Genomic DNA, 26,933 nt, shown 5'->3' on the forward strand with positions numbered 1-26,933 from the left:
AGGTCCAAGAGCTCTTTTGATGCCCGCGTACACCCCGCCAATATCCCCCGCGTTTGCGCACGCTTGGATGCTTTGGCAAAGCTCTGTCCAATACGCATTTACAAAGAAGCGCGTGCTACGCTGGAGTGAGGCTTTTGCCTTCATGAGATCTTTACGCGTCGCATCGCAAGGGTTAAGGCGAAAATTTAAAGTGGCTTGGCGTTTCGAGTCAATCAAGGGAAGTAAGTGCTCCTCGTTTTCTTGAAACCAGTCGTAAGATTTTGCCTTTTGATAGCCAAAAATCTTGCCTGCAGTGTCAGTCAGACGAGACTTGACTTTTTCCCATTCGACTCGCGCTGATGCCGTACTATCCCAAGTTGCAACTTCTTGGCGGACGAGTTCCCCAAATGACTCCACTACTTCCATGTCACGAGTCTTGAAAAGATTTATCTTTTTTCGACCGGGTGGCTTGGAAGAATGGACTCTTCTAGGGACAAGTCGGACTTTAGTAGCAACGAGGCTGTGATCGGTGTCACAATCGGCACTGTGAAACGCCCGCGTGTGGAGCGTTTCCCGTAGATCCCTCCTTCTTGTAAGAGCAAGGTCTAATTGGTGCCAGTGTTTAGATCGAGGGTGCATCCACGAGACTTTCCGCATCATTTTGCCTTTAAAAAAGGTGTTGGTAACACACAGCTGGTGCCTTGAGCAAAACTCCAACAGTCGTTGTCCGTTGTCGTTAAGCTTGCCTATGCCGTGTGCACCGAGGCATTCAGGCCAGGCTGATGTGCCCTGACCGACGCGGGCATTAAAGTCACCCAAAATATGCAGTCTGTCAGTTGGATTCACCCTGCGCACTGTCTCATCGAGCTGGCCGTAGAATTGATCCTTGGTCTCAGGTTTTGAACTAAGCGTCGGTGCGTAAGCGGAAATTAGCGTGACAAAGCCGCTTTTTGTGTTTAGACGCAAGACCATAATCCGCTCGGAAACGCCTACAGGTGTTTCTATGGCGTTGATGAGATGGTTTCGAACCGCGAAACCTACACCGTGCTCTCGTGTTTTCAAGGAACTCTTGCCCTTCCAGTAAAAAGTGTAGTTAGCTTCACGCAAAGACCCTTCGTCTGCAGTTCTGGTCTCTTGTAAGGCTACAATATCGATATTGAGCCTTTTAAGCTCCACGTCGATACTGTAGGTTTTGCGCAGTTTTTGGGCGCAATCGGAGCTTCCGTAGGTGTTCGGGAAGCCTGTCCTCATCGTTCGGACATTCCATGTCGCAAAGCGCATGTAAGCAGCGTTGGTGTGGGTTTTGAGATTTTTGTTTCTTTGAGCAGGTGGTTAATGTCACAGCGTCAACGTCTAGCTGTAAGGCTTGTGTTCCGTTCACCCAGGCGGAACAAGTTAACGCTGAGGCGGATCAGTACCTTATTGATCGGGGGCTGCCCGACTTAAAGCAGGCGGTAACTGATCAATGGATCTACGATGGATCCTCCTACTGTCAAGAGTGGCCCGTGGCGTCCGCACTTACGCCTATTCGTGCTGACTTATAACCGGTGACTGCCACTCTCCGTGTTGTTTTCCACCTGCAAGACAGGTGAGCGAAGTGTCCTCTCCGTGGATGCTGCTACGCCTGGGCCAGGCGTTTTTATGGCAACACGGGCTTGCCCAGAGAAATTCACACTGGCTTAATATAATAAAAAGTTAACGACGTTTTTTTAAAAAAAGAAACAATTCAGATTGTAAAAAAATATTTGAAGCAATAGCTTTTAATGTTGTTTCTTTTTACGGGTTTGTAAATAATTATAATTTGTACTCATACTTTGTTTGCAGAAGTAATTTGTGATATGATATAAAAAAGAATAAATTTCGCTTAACAGAGCAAAAGCAGAGAGCGAAGTACATCTATTTATATAATAATAGTTTTCGCCCGCAGCTTGACCCATGTTTGAGGGACTGAGACAGATGTATGTCCTTTGTCCTTTTCTGTTACAATGTCAACATTTTTTCGGTCATGATAATCGGTCGAGAAGTTAAAACGTAAAAGCGTAACAAAGAAACAAACACACTTTCACATTCGTAATATTAGTAAGGATTCTTTTGACCCTGTTGGTCTAGAAGCGATATATAAGGCCGCTGATCTCGAGGTCCTCAGTTCAATCCCCGGGTGGGGCTGATAGAAAGTTATTGGGTTATTCTTTTGAAAATTCTCAATAGCAGCTCGGAGTTTGGATGTTAGATGTGTGTTCATACCCGTGCCTCGGAAAGCACGTAAAGCCGTTGGTCAAGCGCTTGGACTCCCTTCGGTTGTTGTTGTATTGTTGAAACGTAAGCAATGAAGTTCTGAACAAAAATATCATCTATACTTAATATTATAAATGCGAAAGTAACTGTATGTCTGTTACGCTTTCACGGCTTAACCACCCCCCTATAACACGCGTGCGAAACTGCGAGTGTTAACTAGTATTCTAAAAGCAAAACAAAAATAAGCTTAATAAACATAACTAAATCTAAAAGTATAAGTAAGACATTCTAAAATAATTGTCTAACCATAAATCAATAAAATAACAAATAAAAAGCAAAAATCCACGCGAGTATTGGTTCCAAAATGTCTTATACCATTCTAATCGCGCGCGGATTATACATATTTCTTCCATTTGTTTAATATTTAAATTTCATTATTGACGGGCCGGTTGGCATGGTTGGTAGACACTTACCTTTCACGCCGAAGGTTGTTGGTTCGATTCCCACCAGGACAGATATTCGTGTGCATGAACATGTCTGTTTGTCCCTAGTCTGGGTGTAATTATCTATATAAGTATGTATTTACAAAAGAAAAGTAGTATATGTAGTATATCAGTTGTCTGATTTCCGTAGTACGAGCTCTGCTTAGTTTGGGATCAGATGGCCGTGTGTGAACAATGTCCCAGGATATTATTATTATTCGAACAATAATGGGTAATCTAATTTTTCAGACAAAAATGGACTCGTTCTTCAGCCTCTTCGATCCGTCAGATGGCAATACGAACAGACAGAATAATAAGAAAAAACATAAAAACGATCAAGAGAACGGCAGGAAGAACCCAGACGCACCCAAGGGTATGTACAAACCTTTGTATATATGTAATAAGTTTATTTATTGAAATAAAAACTAAAGTCGTTGCTCTGTTAAGCGAAATTTATTCTTTTTTATATCATATCACAAATTACTTCTGCAAACAAAGTATGAGTACAAATTATAATTATTTACTAACCCGTAAAAAGAAACAACATTAAAAGCTATTGCTTCAAATATTTTTTTACAATCTGAATTGTTTCTTTTTTTAAAAAAACGTCGTTAACTTTTTATTATATTAAGCCAGTGTGAATTTCTCTAATTATAGAATGACACATGACATAATGCAAAGTGTTGCCACAATAGATAATACTTGGACGTATTAAGTCGAAGTTAATGCACGTGCAATTTAAATTTAATGAAGAGCCCAAAGAGCTTCATTTACATATATATAACATACTGGCATATAAACGCACAGCCCAAACTACTGCGACATGAAAATTTGCATACGGGTTCCTTTTACGCAATAGGTTAGCACTTAGGAAGGATTTTTGAAAATTTAACGCTGCAGAAGGAACTCGGGCAGGAAGAACAGAAGGAAGAAGAACAAAGTATCGCCAGCGAAGGACGTCCTAACAACAGCATGGCAGAGTTCATCACAAGAAGTACCGGAACCGTTGAATAATCAATCGTCGATACCAAAGGTCTGTGACGAGAAAATCGGAAAGAACGTCAACGATTTGAAATCGGAAGACGATTTTAAGAAGACGAAGAGGAAACCGACCAATGATGATGAGGATGCAACGAGAAGTGGGACAAAGTTTGCCGATAGAGTGTACAATGTCATCGATAAGTTGGAGAAGGTCAGGATAAAGGACGATATGTATTTAGCTGGTGATTTCAATTCCGAGGACTTGGAGAGTGACTTCTTCTACAGCTCTGATGGTATGGAAGACTTCTGCGATGATACGTAAGTGATGTTTTTTGTTAATTAAAAAAAAGTATTATAATTTATGTGTTGTAAAGTAGTAAAGTAAAGTAACAGCCTGTGTATGTCCCACTGCTGGGCTAAGATCTCCTCTCCCTTTTTGAAGAGAAGGTATGGAGCTTGTTCCACCACGCTGCTCCAATGCGGGTTGGTGGAATACACATGTGGCAAAATTTCAGTGAAATTAGACACATGCAGGTTTCCTCACGATGTTTTCCTTCACCGTAAAGCACGAGATGAATTATAATGACAAATTAAGTACATGAAAATTCAGTGGTGCTTGCCCGGGCTTCAACTCACGATCATCGTTCAAGATTCATGCGTTCTTACCACTAGACCATCTCATCTCTTATGTGTTGTAGTTTTGGGTAATTATACGTTTTTTCTTAAGGCTTTGCTTGCTTTCCACGGTATGGAAGAGCAAGAATCAATAACATATCTATTCGCTTCACCCGGGATTTCAATCAAGGCTTTATATTTAAGCTCATTAACTAACATCTAGATTAAAAGAGTCAATTAGTTTCAGAGATGTAGAATTAGGATTACAGTGTTAATGTACCAGGAGATCATAAACAGTGAGTCGGTCTTACCGAACGATTACATTAAAAGAGTCAATTAGTTTCAGTTAGGTTTACAGTGTTAATGTACCAGGAGATCATAAACAGTGAGTCGGTCTCACCGAACGATTAGATTAAAAGAGTCAATTAGTTTCAGTTAGGATTACAGTGTTAATGTACCAGGAGATCATAAACAGTGAGTCGGTCTCACCGAACGATTAGATTAAAAGAGTCAATTAGTTTCAGTTAGGATTACAGTGTTAATGTACCAGGAGATCATAAACAGTGAGTCGGTCTCACCGAACGATTAGATTTAAAAAATCAATTAGTTTCAGTTAGGATTAGAGTGTTAATGTACCAGGAGACCATAAACAGTGAGTCGGTCTCACCGAACGATTAGATTAAAAGAGTTAATTTTGACAAGACGTTTGGCACAGTTGGTAGATACTTGCCTTTTCACGCCGAAGGTTGTGGGTTCGATTCCCACCCAGGACAGACATTTGTGTGCATGAACATGTCTGTTTGTTCTAAGTCTGGGTGTAATTTTCTGTATAAGTATGTATTTACAAAAGAAAAGTAGTATATGTAGTATATCAGTTGTCTGGTTTCCATAGCACGAGTTTTGTACAAGCTTAATTTGGGATCAGATGGCCGTGTGTGAAAAATGTCCCAGGATATTATTATAATTAGTTTCAAAGATTTAGAATTAGGATTACGATGTTAATGTACCAGGAGTACATAAACAGTAAGACGGTTTCACCGAACGATTAGATTAAAAGAGTCAATTAGTTTCAGTTAGGATTACAGTCTTAATGTAGCAGGAGATCATAAACAGTGAGTCGGTCTCACCGAACGATTAGATTAAAAGAGTCAATTAGTTTCAGTTAGGATTACAGTGTTAATGTACCAGGAGATCATAAACAGTGAGTCGGTCTCACCGAACGCGGATGGCATTAATCGAAATAAGATCAATGTTAAATATATTCGATTTGGCCCTCAGAACATCCGACGCCGACGATTCCGGCGACGAGTGCTACGGGAGTCTACCCCCGGAGCCTCGTTTCGGGAACGTCGAGTACAAACTGCAGCTGGTCTCGCCGTGCGAGCGACGCTCCCAGCACCTGGTGACGCAAGTGAATAATAAATAATATTAAATATATAACTTAGGTAGCTAACTGGGTAGGTATCACCCACTCATCACATATTCTACCGCAAAACAGCAGTACTTGGTATTGTTGTGTTCCGGTTTGAAGGGTGAGTGACACAGTATAATTACAGACACAAGGGACATAACATCTCAGTTCCTAAGGTTGGTGGCGCATTTGCGATGTAAGCGATGGTTAACATTTCTTACAATGCCTATGTCTATGGGCGTTAGTGACCACTTACCATCAGGTGGCCCATATGCTCGTCCGCTTTCCTATTCTATAAAAAAAAAATACCTTTGATATCACACAACGGTTATTAATTGATATAAAACAAACAATTTATTAGGAAAACATTTTACTTGCTCGAAATATTTTATTAAATCACGAAGGTTTTAAAAATATGCTAATTTTGACTGTTAACGCTGATAAAACGCAACCACGAGCTACAGTGTGTGCTTTCATACAGACCCTGTGGTCTTGACAGCTCAACGCCACGAGGTAATTCATTTTATAACACGGATTAAGAAAAAACAATAGCGTTTTTGTGTCGTTTAAGCAATATATATGTATATTCAATTTAAGCGTATAATACAAACAATTTTATTGAGGTTGTGCTCGTGAAATATATCGATGCGATGCTCGTAGTTCCACTCGGGGCCGTTTCGAGTGACGTACAACGTTAAGCGGCATGTCAAAAGCATAATAATGCCCCGGATACACACGTGTGGAGCTGTTAGTTAGCGAATCGTTTAATTAAAATGAATTTTGATAGGCGGTTGACATTCAGCGAGATATTTTTTTTTTATAGAATAGGAAGGCGGACGAGCATATGGGCCACCCGATGGGAAGTGGTCATCGACGTCCATAGACATTGGCATTGTAAGAAATATTAATCATCGCTCACATCATCAATGCGCCACCAACCTCGGGAACTAAGATGCTATGTCCCCCGTAACTGTATTTACGCTGGCTCACTCACCCTTCAAACCGGAACACAACAATACCGAGTACCGCTGGTCTGCGGTAGAATATATGACGAGGGAGTGGGACCTACCCGGACGGGCTCGCACAAAGCTCTCCCACCAGTGAAAATATATCGTATTGTCACCCCGACACCTCAACACGTGCCCCCCCCCCCCGCAGCTGAAGTGGCGGCTGTGCTCGAGCGGCGGCGCGGTGGTGTACGTGGTGGGCGGGCGTCGCTGCGCGCGCTGCGGGAAATGGCGCGCGCGCTCGGCGCCGCGCTCGTGGGCGCGCGGGCCCGCAGCGTGGCGCCCGCGCGCGCCGTCGCCGAGGTGTACATCCGCAAGGTGGGCACGCCTGGAACTGGTACACCGAGGGGCCGCGAGGCCGCGATCGAGACGGAGATGGTTTGTCGATGTGTGCTTATAACGTTGCCATAGTACCCGCGTTCCCTGTTTTGGGAGATTTTCGGGACTTAATTAAAACTAAATACGGTTATTAAATTTTACTTTTTAATTTTTATTATACATTTTTTTTAATTATAATATTTTTTGTTTTCCTCCTACACCCGAAAACCGTTGCATTGTTTGTTTTTGTTTCCGTTATCAATAGTACTTCGGCATCTTTATATGGTACTGGATTAGCGTTCTCCTCATAAAGAATGGTTGCCACATATATTTCTATGTTACCCTCTTGACTCGGAATCTAATAATATTATAAATTCATGAAGAATGTTAAATAATGTTGTCGTTGGAAAACTATAAATAGGATAACGAATAAATTAAAATAACATATATACATATAACGAAGCACTTTAGTTTATTAATGGACTCCGTATTTATTTGTTTCATCGTCGACGAGTCGATATTTTTTATCGAATATCGGGACTTTTTTGAGCCGATGCTGGCAGCACTCACATGATAAATAATTATAGGTTATGAATAATAAAAACTGGAAAATCATATTATCTTTAGGATTTTAATGCGATATAAGGTTCCCTCATGCTATGGCATAAATAAACATCACTGAGAAACTATATTATCTGTCGCTTTATAATGAAATAATACGACACTGCACCACTGTATAACCATCGATATGATGTAAGGATTGTTTCTCGGCCTTTACACTGGATTAGAATCGTTTTCTAACATAAATATAAGCGAAAATTGAACATAAAACACAATGAACGCACCAACTGTCAAGTTTCAACAAACACCAAAACTGGTTACACGATAAGGGTCAAAAGATTTGATAATTCTATCTCTGTCTAAACCTGTCTACGCTACAGTACGTACTCGGTTCGCAGCTGGCGGACACGCAGCAGAGCGTCGAGCTGCGGGTCGCGGTGATGGGGGCGAACGAGGCGGGCAAGTCGACGCTCATAGGCGTTCTCACTCAAGGTACGTTCGTTATTATCTTGTTGAAGTCGTGAGTTCTAGTAACTAAATTAAATATTGAGTATTTAATTACAGGCACAAGGGACATAACATCTTAGTTCCCAAGGTTGGTGGCGCATTGGCGATGTAAGCGATGGTTAACATTTCTTGCAATGCCAATGTCTATGGGCGTTGATGACCACTTACCATCAGGTGGCCCATATGCTCGTCCGCCTTCCTATTCTATAAAAAAAAATATTTATAAGGCTTCGTATCCAGAAGTTTTTGATTCGATTATCATGTAGAGATCCTATACGTGTGTACTCGTAATAAGGAGATGACGCCTTATCCCAGCTGTGGGTAAAAATGCTGTTACATTTTTAAACAAATTAAATGATACCTACTCAGTCGGGACAAAAACCGACTTTGTTAATATTATATTGTAATATCATTTATTTTATCCTCAGATAAATATTTTATGGTCAAGAAACTGAGTTGTAATTGCAATGGCAGTATATAATTTGATCTTGAAATTGTAATGACGTCATTGGTTGATGGTATGTGAGCTGTTTGTAGTGCGCAATACAATAGTTTTTCTTTTCTACAGGTGAACTCGATAACGGTAGAGGGAGCGCTCGCCTGAACATGTTCAGGCATTTGCACGAAGTGAAAAGTGGTAGGACGTCCTCGCTCAGCCACGAGATACTCGGCTTCGATGCTCAGGTGCGCTAATGATTATTTTGACGTTTATTTAAATTAAGAACAATCCCCCACCCACTTGCAAAGGCCGGGCAAACACCACTGCACTTTGATGTGCTTAATTAATGGGCACATTGTCAGGAGATCTGCTTTTATGGGATGAAGTATTGCTATGTATATCCATCAACCCGCATTGAAGCTGCAAGTCAGAGCTCCAAATCACAAGTGGAGGGGAGGCCTTAGCCCAGCAGAGGTGTTATTTTTTTTATAATAAATAAATAGAAAAAAAAAGTAAAAGTAAGTTGTACACTAGAAGTGAGATTTGGAAGCGTGTAGACATTGTTTGCGCCTGAACTCTCTAATTTTCACCCTGGGATTATGTGAATGTCTATGTTCCACTGCTGGGCTAATCCCTCCCTCTTCTCCCTTTGATGAGGAGCTTATTCCAATACGCTGTTCCAATTTAGTGGGGCTAATCTGGGTTTTAACACGCTATCATTGGTAACGATTTACACATTCTATTCACTACCATCTCGGTTCTCAATAGGATTAAGAGTGTGTGGGAATAGAGACTATCTGTGCTTCCACGCACACACAAGTACCATTATTAGTCCCGTGCAGTTGTCTAAACCGTTCGTATTCGTAACAGCCTGTGAATGTCCCACTGCTGGGCTAAAGGCGGGTTGGTGGAATACACATGTGGCAGAATTTCAGTAAATTAGACACATGCAGGTTTCCTCACGGTGTTTTCCTTCACCGTCAAGCAGAGATGAATTATAATCACAAATTAAGCACATGAAAATTCAGTGGTGCTTGCCCGGGTTTGAACTCACGATCATCGGTTAAGATTCACGCGTTCTTACCACTGGGCCATCTCGGCTACAAGTTGTCTAAACATCTGTATCTAGTTTTCAAACTCATTTTTCAATTATATTAATCTTTGTAAAAGCTTCCGTTATTCTATTATCCAGTTGTATGATGGCGTATGTTACACCCCGTTAACGATAGATGGCGCTCATTCGAAATGTCACATTCCTGAATCGCGCTGTCAAGATATTCGCTACGGAATGTATATAGTGTAGAAGTGATTGTTTTTGTAATCTAATAAATTGTAGTTTCATTTACCTAATCCCAGGTATCAGTGTTGCAGAACTATCGATAGTTTGACCTCGAAAACTATTATCGACAGTACTTCCGAAAGTATCGTGTTGTGTCAATATTGTCGATATTATCGATAGTTACTATAGCTCTCTGTTCACAATACTATTGATAACTCGTTTGCCTGCCTCGTTGGTCTAGTGGCTTGATATAAGACCGCAGACCCCGGAGGTCCTGGGTTCAATTCCCAGGTCGGGCCAATAAAACACACACTAACAGGAAAACGTATGATATGGACAAATGAATGCAATGAAGCAATTATTAGGATTTATTTCAAAATAACACAATTAGAGACTAATAACACAATAAGACCGCTTATAGAAAACGTTTGTATGAAGAGTTTATAAACTTATACCCAGAGTTTACACACATTACAGAGCAAAGATTAGCGGATCAACGAAGGGCAATAATAAATAATAAATATATTAAACAAGATAGATTAACACTGATTAAACAACAAGTAGCAGATGAATTACATTATACACACACACTAACGGAAGACACATATAATGAACATTTACAAACAACAGAACAAAGTAATATTACACAACGATGCATTCAAATCTAATTCAAAAACAAACTCACAAGCTAGGAAAATGCAAAACACTACAGTAACATGCACTGATTCCGTTACATCAACCCCTATCGATGAACAAAACATAGAAAGTATCACCCACGATCATGATATGACTTTAGAAGAAAACACTGAAATAGAGAACACATTCGTTCGTGCTCTAGAACATTTTTGTGATATTGAACCAACTAGTAGACCATACATTCCTAAACAAAGGACTTCTAAAAAGTTTTCATTAATAATGAAATACATAGATACGATGATACTGACAAAATTTGTAAACATTGATACTGATTTTATCACTCTACAGAAAATAATTTACTGTGCAGCATAGACAGCAGCTAAATGTAATAGGGCAAGAATGACATTCTTAACACAAAACAACCACCAAAACAAATCATACAGAAAACCTAGTTGGCAAAGAAGATTAGAAAATAAAATAAGGAAGTTGCGAGCCAATATAGGCAGGTTAACACAATTTATTAGAGGAAATAGAAACCCAAAAGTAGTAGCTGCAGTAGATCTCATAAAGACACAATATCAATCACACGCACAATATGAAAATACCAACACGCATATAGAACACTTCTTAGATACCTTAAAACAGAAACTCAATGCAGCAGCTAGTAGACTTAAGAGATATTTGATGTGTACTGCCCGTAAAATAGAAAACAAAACATTTGCTAACAATGAAAAAATCTTCTATAGAAATTTATTATCTAACTGCAAAGATAATGAGCAAAATCTAGAAATACCTCCCCCTGAAATATTTCGACAATTCTGGGCTAAGACATGGGAAAACCCCATAGAACATAATGAACATGCAGACTGGGTTAACGAAATAACTACACATATTCCAGAGATGGAGTTCAACTTCCTACCAATAGAAACATTTATAGATGTCATCAAACGAATGCACAATTGGAAATCCCCAGGCTCAGACAATATTCACAACTATTGGTACAAGAAATTTAGTAGCATACACTCATATATACATAAGTACTTAAATACATTCATTCAATCACCACATTTACTACCGAAATATATAACACATGGAATCACATACTTAGTACCTAAAGATAAACATGATACCACAAATCCAGATAAATACCGACCAATAACTTGCTTACAAACCATATATAAAATTTTATCAGCTTGCATAAGTGAAGAAATATACAAACATTTAACTAAACATAATATATTAGCCGAACAGCAAAAGGGGTGTAGAAAAAATAGCCAAGGTTGTAAGGAGCAGCTTACTTTTGATGCAATCATTTTAAGTAGTGCGGTAAAATCAAAATCAGATATCCATACTATGTTTATTGATTATCAAAAAGCCTTTGATTCAGTCCCGCGTAGCTGGTTATTGTATGTCTTAAAATTGTATAAAATAAACCCAACCCTCATATCATTTCTTCAAAATTCTATGCAAAACTGGCAAACTGTATTAAAAATAAAACAATCGTCCATGAAATCTCTAACTACTGAACCAATTCGTATCCAACGAGGAGTTTTTCAAGGAGACGTTCTGAGCCCCCTCTGGTTTTGCTTGGCCTTAAATCCTCTTTCACTCTTGTTAAATAAAACCAATACAGGATTCACACTTTACGGTAATAACACCCAATATAACTTATCACACCTCATGTACATGGACGATATAAAACTTTACTCCACTGACAAAAACAAGCTGCTTGAGTTAGCAAGCATTACGGAACAGTTCTCCAAAGATATTCATATGAAATTCGGTGTCGACAAGTGCAAAATTCTGTCAATCTCGAAAGGAAAAATCCTTAATAATAGCTACACACTCGAAACTGGTGAACAAATTGAACCAATGGATGAACAAAGCACATATAAATACCTTGGTTTTAAACAATCTAGGCAAATACTACAAACTACGACAAAACAAGAACTGCTTACAAAATTCTCCCACCGATTAAATCTCGTATTAAAGACACACCTTAACTCTAAAAACACAATAAAAGCTATTAACACATTTGCCATACCCTTACTTACGTACTCTTTCGGAATAATACAATGGTCAAAAAGTGACATAAAAAAATTGCAGCGTACTATAAACACTCACTTCACTAAATATAGGAAACATCATCCAAAATCTTGTATTCAAAGGCTCACACTACCACGCAAAGAAGGAGGAAGGGTATTAATAGACATACACAATTTACACAATAAGCAGATACTCTCACTCAGACCATACTTCCATGATAAATCCGAACACTCACCTCTACATAGACACGCAACAGAAATAGACAAAAAGCTTACACCATTAAACCTACATGACAAAAACACTCAAGTAAACGAACATATCATAAGTACACAACAACAAATGTTGGCATGGACTGAAAAAACACTGCATGGGAGGCACCGAGCCTATTTGAACCAACCCCACGTCGACAAAGAGAAGTCGAACGAATGGCTCAAACGAGGTGAACTGTTCCCTGAGACCGAAGGTTTTATGCTCGCCATTCAAGACCAAATAATAGCAACTCGTAACTATAGGAAGTACATAATGAAGGATAATAATCAACCTACTGACTTATGTAGACAATGTAACGCAGCCTCTGAAACTATTCAGCACATAACGGGGGCTTGCAAATCTCTCGCACAGACCGATTATAAGCATCGACATGATCAAGTGGCTGCAATCATACACCAACATTTAGCATACAAATATAAACTTATAACAGAAATGAATCCATATTACAAATATAAACCGGAAAGTGTATTAGACACTAGAAACCACAAAATCTACTGGGATAGAACAATAATAACTGACAAAACTATCTGTTATAACATACCAGTTATTACCGTTCATGATAAAATCAATGGAATCGTTTATCTTATCGATATAGCCGTTCCTAATTCACATAACATACAAACCACAATATCTGAAAAGTTAAGTAAATATCAAGATCTCGCCATAGAAATTAAAACGCAATGGAAAGCACAAACAGTACACATAGTCCCAATAGTCCTATCATCCACAGGTATCGTGCCAAAATCCTTGACACAAAGTCTTAACACCTTACAAATGCCAGCGTATATCCTCCATATACTTCAAAAAGCCATAATCCTTAACACCTGCCGTATCACCCGAAAGTTTATATCATCATCCACTTTATCATCAACGTTTTTAATATAAGCAACACTCCTTAACGCTTGGCTGCAGCCCGCGTTTTCGGTTTAAACCCTTCGAAAGAAGAGAAACTTTAAAAGTTAAATAAAAATAATAATAATAATAATATTGGACATTATTCACACACGGTCATCTGATCCCAAATTAAGCAGAGCTTGTGTTATAGAAACCAGACAACTGATATACTACATATACTACTTTTCTTTTGTAAATACATACTTATATAGATAATTACACCCAGACTCAGGACAAACAGACATGTTCATGCACACAAATATCTGTCCTGGGTGGGAATCGAACCCACGACCTTTGGCATGAAAGGCAAGTAACTACCAACCACGCCCACCGGCTCGTGAAAAAATCAATACGTCAATACTATCGAAAAATCATTGATTATCGATAGTCCAAAACTATTGATTTTATCGATAATGGACTATCGACATGCACCGGTATTACTTATACCTAAAATGAAAGTCATGTAATGTATTACATTCATATAATCGGTGTAATGTCGTCAACTACGGTTGTTCCGAGCTGATGACAGCGGAGCGCATCGGAGAGAGGAGCGCCAAGCTGGTGTCTTTCCTGGACCTGGCGGGCCACAGCAAGTACCAACGCACCACGCTCCACGGGCTCACGGGTTACTCCCCGCACTACGCCATGCTTGTTGTAAGTATGTTTATTTATTACTAGTTCCCATAAGTGTGGGGGGGGGGCTCAGATTTTAGGTATCCTAAGTCTTTTTCTATAGCCCTGATAACGTGTTTTCAAATTATTATTAGGTAAGGATTTTTTTGGAGTCCTGACATATCAAACCAAAAGTTAATTTTCATTTTATTGAATAAATATCTTATCTTATTAATACATTTTTACAAACAGCTCAAAATCAAAATAATTTATTCAGGTAATAATATATAAACCTAACACTGGCTCAAACTGTAGATCCTACTAAAAATAATCGGCAAAAAACTAAACTCTTTTGCTACAATTAAACTATGTAAGAGTTTAAACACAATTTTTTATCATATTTATAAACCCTTATCGAGCAATACGTCTTATTAATGAAAGTTTTTTAAGAGAGAGAGTCGGTTCCTCCTAACTGGCCTAGGCCAGTCTGGGTACGGGCCGCGGGGTTGCCCCCTAACCTGTCGTGTCTTTAATTTTTGGCCCAAGGGGCCAGGGTCACAGCGACCCAGTGGCTGTAAGTATTTTAATTCAGCTACAAGATAATATTATAGATGGCACTGTAGTCATATTATCAACTTATACTATAAAGTTTTTTTTTTATTTCTAGATTTCGGCAACAGCCGGTATAACTCGCATCACAGAAAAACACATCGGTCTTCTGCTGGCTTTGGACATGCCGTTCTTCGCAGTCATCAACAAGTGTGAACTGGTTAGCAACATCAACGCTGTTGTAGCGAGGCTGGCTCAATTGTTGGAACCCGCTAATAAGGTCAGTGATTTTATTTTAAATAGCATCTATAAAGACTAGCTAATAAGCTAGGTTATTATTTCTTACATCAATGCTTATGGGTGATGGTGACCACTTACCATCAGGTGGCCCAATTGCACACATATAACATAAAGAGAAGCCGGGGGGGGGGAAAGTTTAACAGACAAACAGATATATTTACTTTCCCATTTATAATATTAGTATATATTGTAATTGGAAACATGCAGGTTTCCTCGCGATATTCTTCAAGGAGGACGAGATGATAAATCAGGGATGCTGTATAATTTATAAATTTATTTAAATTTAAAGTAATGGTATATATTGGTATTATTACAGAAACCGCTGTTAATAACTGACGAGAATATGGCAAGGAACTGCGTTGCGCAGCAAAAGTCGATACTGGACACCATAGACAATCTAGACGAGGAAATCAAAAAGGATGAGGAGTGAGTAGCTTCACAAGCCTTTATTTAACCCGAAGTGTTTCTGGGTGAACTCTTATGTATGACCTTAAAACGAGTTCCATACTATTGGTAATGGTAATAGTATTGTCTATAGCTACGCCAACCACCCTTGCTAGATACTTGCCTTTCACGCCAAAGGTTGTGGGTTCGGTTCCCACTCAGGACAGACAATTGTGTGCATTAACATGTCTGTTTTTCCTGAGTCTGTGTGTAATTGTCTATACAATAGTATATCAGTTGTCTGGTTGCCATAGTACAAGCTCTGCTTAATTTCGGATCAGATATATATATATATATATATAGTTGAACGCAAATCACAGTAGTGTCGGCCGGCAGGGTGGCCGTGTTCCCGGTGAGCTGCGTGCGCGGCGCCGGCTACAACGCGCTGCACGCGTGCCTTCTGGCGCTGGCTCCGCGCCGCGACCTGCAACACCCCGAGGACGTGAGTGAACCATATGTTGCGCAGTTGACTAGTATCCTTTTTATTAAATTATAAATGTTATAATTTATGTCACTTTACAGGAGGCGTGCGAGTTTCAAATAGACGAAATTTTCCACGTAGGGGACTCGACGGGGCCCGTCGTGGGGGGACGTCGAGGGCGACGAACTTATCATAGGTGCGTTGCGTTCTGTTAGTTGTGAGATGAATAGAGCGACGTATATTTAACACCCCCCCCCCCCCGAAGGACCTCTGGAGTCTGGCGAGTTCGCGGAGATATCCGTGCGAACGATATACCGCAACCGCGTCACGTGCGGCAGCGTGCGCGCGGGACAGTCGGCGTCGCTGGGCCTGAGTCGCTTCCCGCCGGGACTGCGGCAGGGCATGGTGCTGCTAGCGCGGCCGGGGGGCTACGCCGCGGGACTATCAGAACTAGTCCACTCGTCGCAAGCTTCGGAGAAGAATCGAAAGAACGCGAGGAGACAGAACAAGAATATCCTCCAGGACATCGCCAACGTGAAGAACAGCCTCACGAAGACATCGGACACGAAGTGCACGAACGTGTACGTGTCGGACGACGGGAGCAAGTACAGCGACGCGCACGTGTCGAGCGACACGCAGGACAAGTGCGTGTGTGACGACCTGGTGTTCCTCGAAGACCCAAACTACCCTAGACGCTGTATATACTTTGAGGTGAGCAGAAAACTCTACTCGTTTTTAAAAGATTAGCAAACCTTAGATATGCGATTCCACGCGATTCGCTACCAGCTCTGCTGTATTGTACACCACAAACACTTCTCGATCAATATATCTCTATATATAACACGACACTGTTACACTTAACTACTTATATACACTTTAGTTTTACTTACAAAGTTCCGATAACAACTTCACAGATAACCAAAACGGTAAATTTTTCGCGAATCCATAGTCAATACCACAGAATATTAAGATTTCGACCAAATTTCAAGGTCAAAGTTGCTTATATACTCTACTTGCTATTGGAATCGACTATAGACGTGTATATGTTTGCACAGCACATTGTGTGTGTGTGTGTTTTTTTATCCGTAACAGCACGTGAATGTCCTACTGCTGGGCTAAAGGCCTCCTCTCCCTTTTTTGAGGAGAAGGTTTGGAGCTTATTCCACCACGCTGCTCCAGTGCGGTTTGGTAAATACACATGTGGCAGAATTTCAGTGAAATTAGACACATGCAGGTTTCCTCACGATGTTTTCCTTCATCGTAAAGTACGAGATGAATTATAATCACAAATTAAGTACATGAAAATTCAGTGGTGCCTGAACCATCTTGGCTGTTTTTTTTATATGCTAGCAATATTTATTTATTTTTATTTATTTATTTTAAGGACCACTAGTAGCTACTACATGTTTTAATGACAAATGTAAAACAATTTAGTGAAAATAGCTAACATGTGAAGCTTTTTAAAGTAGCCACAACAATTACAATATTTGTTTTAAAAATACATTAACACATAATTATAGCAACATGAGTAGAAAGATTAAAAAAAAAAAAAAAGCAGTCCAAATTGGTACAAATTAAAGATCATAAAAAAATAAACATGCACTTAATAAAATTAAAATTAATAACACAAATAGTTTGAAATTGATATAGGTACAAATTAAAATTAAATAATTCATTAAATTCATGCAAAGTTTACGTTACAAAAAAATTACTAAAAATATACTAATTAATACAAAATAAAATTAAGATAACATTATTTATTATTTATTTATTATTTATTTGCATCTCTCAACAATTCTAGCGCCCGTTTACGATAAATCATGGCAGAGTCATTAAAAATATCTAGATCTTGACAAAAACCATTGTACAACGGTGATGATCTAGGCATTGGTGCATTACATCCTAATTTCGTTTTTGATATTCTGACATCAAAAGTGCCCAGAAAACTACGAACATTGCGCCTTGGAATACGATAGTATATCTTTTCAAGTAAGTAAGTACAGTCGATCTCGTTACGAATTATCTTAAATAGGAAAGAGAGATCTAATAATTGTCTGCGTACATAGAGACTATCCATATTAAAGTCTTTCAAGAGATTGCTGTAATTTTTATTAGATTTATTGTATGAGGTTTTTTTGTTTCTGGATAGATGATATACAAATCGCTTCTGTATTCTCTCTATACGCAGACGATGTACATTGTAACAAGGATTCCACACAACACTACCGTACTCCAGTACACTACGCACGTAAGCGTTATAGATTATTTTTTTCGTGTTATTCGTGAAGTGTTTACCATTTCTAATTAAAAATCCTAACGTTTTGGAACTTTTCGTAATTATTTTATTGAAGTGCGGGACAAAAGTAAGCTTGTCATCAAAAATGATACCCAAATCACTTATTTCAAAAACTTCCTCCAACTTGATGTTATCAATGCTATATATTGTTTTGATTATATTGAGCTTTCGCGTAAATTTTATATGCTTGCACTTACTGACGTTTAATTCCATTTTATTATTTTTACACCAATTATATATAGCATTAATATCCGCCTGTAAGAGCTCTGAGTCAGCTAAGTTGTTTATTACTTTTGTTAATTTTAAATCGTCCGCAAATAAAAATACTCTACTGTAATGTACCGTATCACAAATATCATTAATGAAGATATTAAAGAGCCAAGGTCCTAAGTGTGACCCTTGAGGAACCCCGGAGCAGGCTTTATATAGACTCGAGCTAAAACCTTTTAAGACAACAAATTGTTGTCTATTGTATAAATATGATTTGAACCACTCAAGCATATTACCATTGAATCCGTACTTGCTTAGTTTTAAGAGTAAAATATCGTGCGAAACTTTGTCGAAAGCCTTGGTTAAATCGGTATAAATTGCGTCAAATTGCTTGTGGTAATCAATAGCTGGCACAATGAATTCACTGTACGAAACAAGATTTGATGTTGTAGATCGACCCTTTATAAAGAATAAATTAATAATTATAGTTAAAGAATCAATTAGTTCCAGTTAGGATTACAGTGTTAATGTACCAGGAGATCATAAACAGTGAGTCGGTCTCACCGAACGCGGATGGCATTAATCGAAATAAGATCAATGTTAAATATATTCGATTTGGCCCTCAGAACATCCGACGCCGACTATTCCGGCGACGAGTGCTACGGGAGTCTACCCTCGCAGCCTCGTTTCGGGAACGTCGAGTACAAACTGCAGCTGGTCTCGCCGTGCGAGCAACGCTTCCAGCACCTGGTGACGCAAGTGAATAATAAATAATATTAAATATATAACATTATATATAACTTAGGTAGCTAACTGGGTAGGTATCACCCACTCATCAGATATTCTACCGCAAAACAGCAGTACTTGGTATTGTTGTGTTCCGGTTTGAAGGGTGAGTGAGACAGTATAATTACAGGCACAAGGGACATAACGTCTCAGTTCCCAAGGTTGGTGGCGCATTTGCGATGTAAGCGATGGTTAACATTTCTTACAATGCCTATGTCTATGGGCGTTAGTGACCACTCACCATCAGGTGGCCCATATGCTCGTCCGCCTTCCTATTCTATAAAAAAATATATTTATAAGGCTTCGTATCCAGAAGTTTTTGATTCGATTATCATGTAGAGATCCTATACGTGTGTACTCGTAATAAGGAGATGACGCCTTATCCCAGCTGTGGGTAAAAATGCTGTTTCATTTTTAAACAAATTAAATGATACCTACTCAGTCGCGGCAAAAACCGACTTTGTTAATATTATATTGTAATATCATTTATTTTATCCTCAGATAAATATTTTATGGTCAAGAAACTTAGTTGTAATTACAATGGCAGTATAAAATTTGATCTTGAAATTGTAATGACTTCATTGGTTGATGGTATGTTAGCTGTTTGTAGTGCGCAATACAATAATTTTTCTTTTCTACAGTTGAACTCGATAACGGTAGAGGGAGCGCTCGCCTGAACATGTTCAGGCATTTGCACAAAGTGAAAAGTGGTAGGACGTCCTTGCTCAGCCACGAGATACTCGGCTTCGATGCTCAGGTGCGCTAATGATTATTTTGACATTTATTTAAATTAAGAACAATCCCCCACCCACTTGCAAAGCCCGGGCAAACACCACTGCACTTTGATGTGCTTAATTAATGGGCACATTGTCAGGAGATCTGCTTTTATGGGATGAAGTATTGCTATGTATATCCATCAACCCGCATTGAAGCAGCAAGCTAGAGCTCCAAATCACAAGTGGAGGGGAGGCCTTAGCCCAGCAGAGGCGTTATTTTTTTTATAATAAGTAAATAGAAAAGAAAAGTAAAAGTAAGTTGTACACTAGAAGTGAGATTTGGAAGCATGTAAAGACATTGTTTGCGCCTGAACTCTCTCTAATTTTCACCCTGGGATTATGTAAATGTCTAAATCCCACTGCTGGGCTAATCCCTCTTCTCCCTTTGATGAGGAGCTTATTCCAATACGCTGTTCCAATTTAGAGGTGCTAATCTGGGTTTTAACACGCTATCATTGGTAACGATTTACACATTCTATTCACTACCATCTCGGTTCTCAATAGGATTAAGAGTGTGTGGGAATAGAGACTGTCTGTGCTTGCACGCACACACAAGTACCATTATTAGTCCCGTGCAGTTGTCTAAACCGTTCGTATCCGTAACAGCCTGTGAATGTCCCACTGCTGGGCTAAAGGCGGGTTGGTGGAATACACATGTGGCAGAATTTCAGTGAAATTAGACACATGCAGGTTTCCTCACGGTGTTTTCCTTCAGCGTCAAGCAGAGATGAATTATAATCACAAATTAAGCACATGAAAATTCAGTGCTGCTTGCCCGGGTTTGAACTCACGATCATCGGTTAAGATTCACGCGTTCTTACCACTGGGCCATCTCGGCTACAAGTTGTCTAAACATCTGTATCTAGTTTTCAAACTCATTTTTCAATTATATTAATCTTTGTAAAAGCTTCCGTTATTCTATTATCCAGTTGTATGATGGCGTATGTTACACCCCGTTAACGATAGATGGCGCTCATTCGAAATGTCACATTCCTGAATCGCGCTGTCTAGATATTCGCTTTTTTTTTTTTTTTATATTCTCCGGGAAGGCAAATGACTCTACTCCACCTGTTGGTAAGTGGTAGTAGAGTCCAAACGCGACGACGGCCAGTACAGACGGGAAAAACGTTCTGCACTAGCCGCCTTCGCCTTGCCGGCCCGCAAGATGCCTCTTCACGCCTCGTTTGAAGGAACCCGGGTTGTAAGAGGAGGGGAACACGTGAGCTGGTAAGGAATTCCATTTTTTGGAAGTGCGACAAAGAAAGGAGTTGCCCAATTTCTTTGTTCGCGATGGAATTGATGTTACAGTTAGGAGGTGACATCGAGAACCAGCTCGCGTGGACTTAAGAAGGAAGGGGGAAGCAGGAATTAGAGAGAATAATTCCTCAGAGCACTCGCCGTGATACAGTCGATAGAAAGCGCTACGGAGTATATATAGTGTAGAAGTGATTGTTTTTGTAATCTAATAAATTGTAGTTTCATTTACCTAATCCCAGGTATCAGTGTTGCAGAACTATCGATAGTTTGACCGCGAAAAATATTATCGACAGTACTTCCGAAAGTATCGTCTTGTGTCAATATTGTCGATATTATCGATAGTTACTATAGCTCTCTGTTCACAATACTATCGATAACTCGTTTGCCTGCCTCGTTGGTCTAGTGGCTTGATATAAGACCGCAGACCCCGGAGGTCCTGAGTTCAATTCCCAGATCGGGACAATAAAAAGTTATTGGGTTTTTCTGTTAGAAAATTCTCAGTAGCAGCCCGGAGTCTGGAAGTTGGAAGTGTGTACACTCCCGTGCCTCGGAAAGCACGTAAAACCGTTGGTCCTGCGCCTGAACTCTTTCCGGTCGTGTCGGGTCGCCGTCCCATCGGATTATGAGAGTTTGGGAGTAGAGAGTGCACCTGTGTTTGCGCACACACTTGTGCACTATAATATCTCCTGCGTAGTTGGCTAAACTCTCTTCAGATTGGCCGCCGTCGTCGAAATCGGTCTGGAGGACATTATTATTATTAATACTATTGATAACAGCAATCCATAGAAATTCATTCGATAGTAACGATTTAATAAAACTTCATTAATAATAGTGTTGTTACTGGGCCTACTACATTACCTATCTTGAGAAAGCAATAATATAATAATAATAATAATAATAATAATAATATTGGACATTATTCACACACGGTCATCTGATCCCAAATTAAGCAGAGCTTGTGTTATGGAAACCAGACAACTGATATAATACATATACTACTTTTCTTTTGTAAATACATACTTATATAGATAATTACACCCAGACTCAGGACAAACAGACATGTTCATGCACACAAATGTCTGTCCTGGGTGGGAATCGAACCCACGACCTTTGGCATGAAAGGCAAGTATCTAGCAAGGGTGGTTGGCGTAGCTATAGACAATACTATTACCATTACCAATAGTATGGAACTCGTTTTAAGGTCATACATAAGAGTTCACCCAGAAACACTTCGGGTTAAATAAAGGCTTGTGAAGCTACTCACTCCTCATCCTTTTTGATTTCCTTGTCTACATTGTCTATGGTGTCCAGTATAGACTTTTGCGGCGCGACGCAGTTCCTTGCCATATTCTCGTCAGTTAGTAACAGCGGTTTCTGTAATAATACCAATATATATCATGCATTAACATGTCTGTTTTACCTGAGTCTGTGTGTAATTGTCTATACAATAGTATATCAGTTGTCTGGTTGCCATAGTACAAGCTCTGCTTAGTTTCGGATCAGATATATATATATATATATAGTTGAACGCAAATCACGGTAGTGTCGGCCGGCAGGGTGGCCGTGTTCCCGGTGAGCTGCGCGCGCGGCGCCGGCCTCAACGCGCTGCACGCGTGCCTGCTGGCGCTGGCGCCGCGCCGCGACCTGCAGCGCTCCGAGGACGTGAGTGAACCATATGTTGCGCAGTTGACTAGTATCCTTTTTATTAAATTATAAATGTTATTATTTATGTCACTTTACAGGAGGCGTGTGAGTTTCAAATAGTGTTCCTCGAAGACCCAAACGACCCTAGACGCTGTATATACTTTCAGGTGAGCAGAAAACTCTACTCGTTTTTAAAAGATTAGCAAACCTTAGATATGCGATTCCACGCGATTCGCTACCAACTCTGCTGTATTGTACACCACAAACACTTCTCGATCAATATATCTCTATATATAACACGATACAAAGTTCCGATAACAACTTCACAGATAACCAAAACGGTAAATTTTTCGCGAATCCATAGTCAATACCACAGAATATTAAGATTTCGACCAAATTTCAAGGTCAAAGTTGCTTGTATACTCTACTTACTATTGGAATCGACTATAGACTTGTATATGTTTGCACAGCACATTGTGTGTGTGTGTTTTTTTTTATCCGTAACAGCACATGAATGTCCTACTGCTGGGCTAAAGGCCTCCTCTCCCTTTTTTGAGGAGAAGGTTTGGAGCTTATTCCACCACGCTGCTCCAGTGCGGTTTGGTAGAATACACATGTGGCAGAATTTCAGTGAAATTAGACACATGCAGGTTTCCTCACGATGTTTTCCTTCATCGTAAAGTACGAGATGAATTACAATCACAAATTAAGTACATGAAAATTCAGTGGTGCCTGAACCATCTTGGCTGTTTTTTTTTATATGCTAGCAATATTAGCACAGACTGTGCAATATAATATGTAATGCGGTCATGAATTAAATTTGATTGAATGTAACAGGCATCCGTGCATGTCCTGAGACACTCCACGGCCATCTACCCAGGGTTCCAGTGCTCTGTGCATGTCGGGAACGTGCGTCAGACAGCCATTATCAAGGTAACGAATACATACATCAAACTCACTTTGCGGAATGGAATTAAATAGTTTAATTTTGGTATAATTTGTGGTGTTGCGTAAAATACTTAAGTATGATAATGATATTTATTTTTTTATGTTATATTCCTGTTTAGCGGTAGAATATCTGATGAGTGGGTGGAACCTACCCAGGCGGGTTTGCACAATGCCCTTACCACCAGTTACCACACACTCTTATAATATATTCTGCCGCCAAACAGCAATAGCATTGTTGTTGGTGAGTAAAACAGTGTAACTACAGGCACGATGGACATAACATCTTTGTTCCCAAGGTTGGTGACGCATTGTTGATGTAAGCGATGGTTAATATTTATTGCGGTGTCAATGTCTATGGGCGGTGGTGACCACTTACCATCGGGTTGCTCATCTCATCGCTGACCACGGATATATTTTTCGCTTTAGGGTATAATGTCTCCGAACAACGTGCTGAGGGCGGGCGAGGGGGCCTCCGTGCTGTTCAGGTTCGCCCGCTGTCCGGAGTACCTCGTGCGGGGCCGCCGGCTGCTGTTCACGGCGGGGCTGGGGACCAGGTACCGCTCAACGAACCCAACGATAACTTCTAATTACAGTTGAATTGTTGAGCCAATAAAGTATATCGTCAGCTCAGTGTTGGTATCCGAGATCGCTAGCTCCACCGACTTTCACATATTTAATTTATAAGTGTTCGGTGAAGGAAATCCATGCATCGAAGCAGGTTGCGGAATAAGCTCAAACCTTTTCCTGAGAAGGAGAGGTTTTAGCCCAGCTGTGGGACATTTATATACTGTAACTGTTTTGAATCATGTTGGAATAAGTTTTGTTCTTAAGAAAAGATATCTTCGACCAACAGACACTTTTGTACTTTACTAGCAAAACCCGGTAGGTGGCTGTTAATGTGGTACAGCGCCATCTAGCGGCGTTACAACGAAGTGGATATTATAAAATCTTCCATGAGACATACATCTAAATTTCAACTATAATGGTGATTCAAACGGTCCGAACTCTATTAATCATAAAACAGATACACAAACAGCCATTTTTATATATTAACGAAATTGTTTTGTTACAGAGCCATCGGCCGGGTCACGCAAACCTTCCCGTACATACCATGAATTCTATAGAACACGGCTCCAATGTAAAATTCGAGATCTCTCTAGAATATTCTAGATAAATTAAATATATTAATTGTATCTGTAACCAGTTTTCTTGTCGTGTTCACTTCATGATTGCGTGGGGGGCGTTTCGCCTTGCGGATTAAATTACAAAAAATGACAAACGATGATGGTATTTTTATGTTACATAAAATCAGTGTTGCCAACCTCTTAGAAGCATCTTCCTGACGGATGAATTGAAACAAATACAAAATACATTTTAATATGATGTTAAAAAAAGCAAATCAAGTACTGCAAGTAGCATTAGTAAACTTGAAATATACTCAATTAAATGAAGCTGAAGAGTTAATCCCCGGAGAGAATTTCTTTAAAAAATGTTCCTCCTAAAAAATGTCTAACCTGAAAATATCCTATTTGATTTCATCTGACATAGGTCTATTTAGGGGGAAAACCCCCAAGTTGGCAACACTGTATAAAAAAAATGTGGACCATCCATATAAACTTTCATATATTTAACACTAGCGGACAAATTTTTAATAAACCATCATATGTGATCGAGCAATTTTTCACTCATAACTCATTTTTATTCAGTCAGTTAATTAATCAGTGTCAGAGTTTTTATTACGTATATAACATACATGCAAAACGTCTATGCTTATGTATAAATAATATTGCAATATATAAAGGCTTATATATATCAGGGTCATACGTAGTGCAGTTAGACATACTAATTTCCAAACAATGGCCAATCGCCAATCCAGTGATATCGTTAAGTTTAAGGAATCATTAAAAGCGGCAAAAGAAATAGTCATATTGTCAGGCGCTGGGATAAGTGCTGAATCAGGAATACCGACGTTCAGAGGAGCAGGTGGATATTGGAGAAAATATCAGGCATCTTCTTTGGCAACGCCAGAGGCATTCCGTAGCAGTCCTAGTCTGGTTTGGGAATTTTATCACTATAGGCGAGAAGTAGCAGCACAAGCACAACCAAACACAGGACACATAGCTATAGCAAAATTTGAAACGAAATATGGTGTTGAAAAAAAAGTAACAGTAATAACTCAAAAGGTTGATAGCCTCCATACAAGAGCTGGTACAAACAATCTAATTGAGCTTCATGGTAACTTATTCAAGACCCGTTGCACCAAATGCAAAGAAGTATTAGACAACACAGACATTCCTATTTGTGAGGCTTTAGCTAATCGGGGAGCACCAGATGCTAATATTGTTGGATCAGATATCCCAATTAAATCTCTACCACACTGTAAAAAAGAAAATTGCAATGGTCTCTTAAGACCACATATTATCTGGTTTGGTGAAAGTTTAGAACCTGCTGTTTTGGAAAAAGCAGGTAAAAAATAAAGGTAGAAAAATACTTTCAGTACTTATGCAAACAATACTTTTAACCAACACAAGTCTGCTATGTATTCTATGGAAGAATAACAGCATTGCATAGTACATTCATAGCTATAAATACATTACAAATCAATTTCTGTATAAATTATTAGAATTATTTGTGTTTGATTACTAAGCATAATCCGTTGTAAAGTTGCCGTGGAGTACCGGCTTAGAATAGTACTCCCCCAATCTCATCCCGTGGGTGTCGTAAGAGGCGACTGAGGGACGGGGAAAAGGGGGGATGGGCAGCAGCGTCCCTCCCATAAACATCTTACCCCCCCTACTGCGCTCGCCAACACGCCTGCCCAGCGCGGCGAGTATGGGCAAACCCCTCCATTAATGGCAGATGCGCCCAAAAAAAAGGCCCCCAGTTACCGGCAAGCCCGCTAGGCCCGACCAAGGTAGCGGTCGCGGTATCGGCAGGGCAGGGGGTGCTAAGAATCACCGGTTCACGGCAGGCTACCGTATAAAACGACTGAAAATGGCAACGTATAATGGACGCTCGATGAGGCTGGAC

General features: G+C 39.7%; 1 protein-coding gene and 1 pseudogene across 1 annotated transcript; both read left to right on the forward strand.

The window, feature by feature from the left end:
- Window positions 1-2,994: 2,994 nt before the first annotated feature.
- On the forward strand, window positions 2,995-25,130 carry LOC126779506 (GTP-binding protein 2-like; annotated as a pseudogene).
- A 587-nt stretch (window positions 25,131-25,717) lies between these two features.
- Window positions 25,718-26,427, forward strand: LOC126779792 (NAD-dependent protein deacylase sirtuin-5, mitochondrial-like; the record flags this gene model as incomplete). Its single annotated transcript, XM_050503927.1, has 1 exon — window positions 25,718-26,427. A coding segment is annotated over one exon (663 nt), but the record flags the coding sequence as incomplete, so codon positions are not given.
- Window positions 26,428-26,933: the final 506 nt, after the last annotated feature.

This window comes from Nymphalis io, chromosome 29, assembly GCF_905147045.1.
Source record: "Nymphalis io chromosome 29, ilAglIoxx1.1, whole genome shotgun sequence".
Classification (NCBI taxonomy): Eukaryota; Metazoa; Arthropoda; class Insecta; order Lepidoptera; family Nymphalidae; genus Nymphalis; species Nymphalis io.